The sequence below is a fragment of the Seriola lalandi genome, unplaced genomic scaffold (assembly GCF_002814215.2).
Source record: "Seriola lalandi dorsalis isolate HSWRI2012SDOR001 ecotype SW California unplaced genomic scaffold, Sedor1 jcf7180002050975, whole genome shotgun sequence".
Lineage (NCBI taxonomy): Eukaryota > Metazoa > Chordata > Actinopteri > Carangiformes > Carangidae > Seriola > Seriola lalandi.
Window position 1 is genome coordinate 1 of NW_019521528.1, and position 649 is coordinate 649.

The 649-nt window shown below is 51.9% G+C and overlaps 1 protein-coding gene across 1 annotated transcript in view; it reads left to right on the forward strand.

Moving 5' to 3' along the window:
• Positions 1-52: 52 nt before the first annotated feature.
• LOC111649480 (ephrin type-B receptor 3-like) overlaps positions 53-649 on the forward strand; it is a gene marked incomplete at its 3' end in the record, with an annotated part of 2,090 nt that continues 1,493 nt past the window's right edge. Inside the window, exon 1 of the mRNA XM_023399227.2 lies at positions 53-597. Coding sequence (XP_023254995.1) covers positions 331-597 — 267 coding nt within the window. The remainder of the gene's footprint in view (positions 598-649) is intronic.

Below are 649 nucleotides of genomic sequence, written 5' to 3' on the forward strand. Positions count from 1 at the left end.
ATGTGCTAATGAGCCTTAAAGGAACAGTACACCTCTCCTGTGGAAACATGGATCCAGTTTCCTGAGGGTCTGCGGTTCATGGTTCTCCTCTGTGATTGGCTCCTTCTGTCAGAGACTGTGTGACATCATCAGCTGCTCTCATTGGTCGATCCTCGGTTCTCCAGTGTTCTCTCTTTAAAGAACCGTATGAACAGAGACATGAAGAGTAAATCTAACTGAAACTTCATTATAAGACACACTCACCTGGACAGGTGTGCTCTGTGTCACTCAGGACTCTGATGAAAGTTTTAATCCTCAGCACACCTGTCCAGCTCAGACAGGTGTGTTCTAATGACCTGTACCTGTCCAGGTGAGTTTGGCGAGGTGTGTCGCGGGCGCTTGAGGATCCCGGGCAGGAAGGAGAACTACGTGGCGATCAAAACGCTGAAGGGCGGCTACACGGAGAAGCAGAGGCGGGACTTCCTGTCGGAGGCGTCCATCATGGGTCAGTTCCAGCACCCCAACATCATCCACCTGGAAGGTGTCATCACCACTTCCTGTCCCGTCATGATCCTCACCGAGTTCATGGAGAACGGAGCGCTGGACAGTTTCCTGAGGGTGAGACACCTGATCACCATCCTCTGTCCAACCACACCTGTACCTGTCTGTC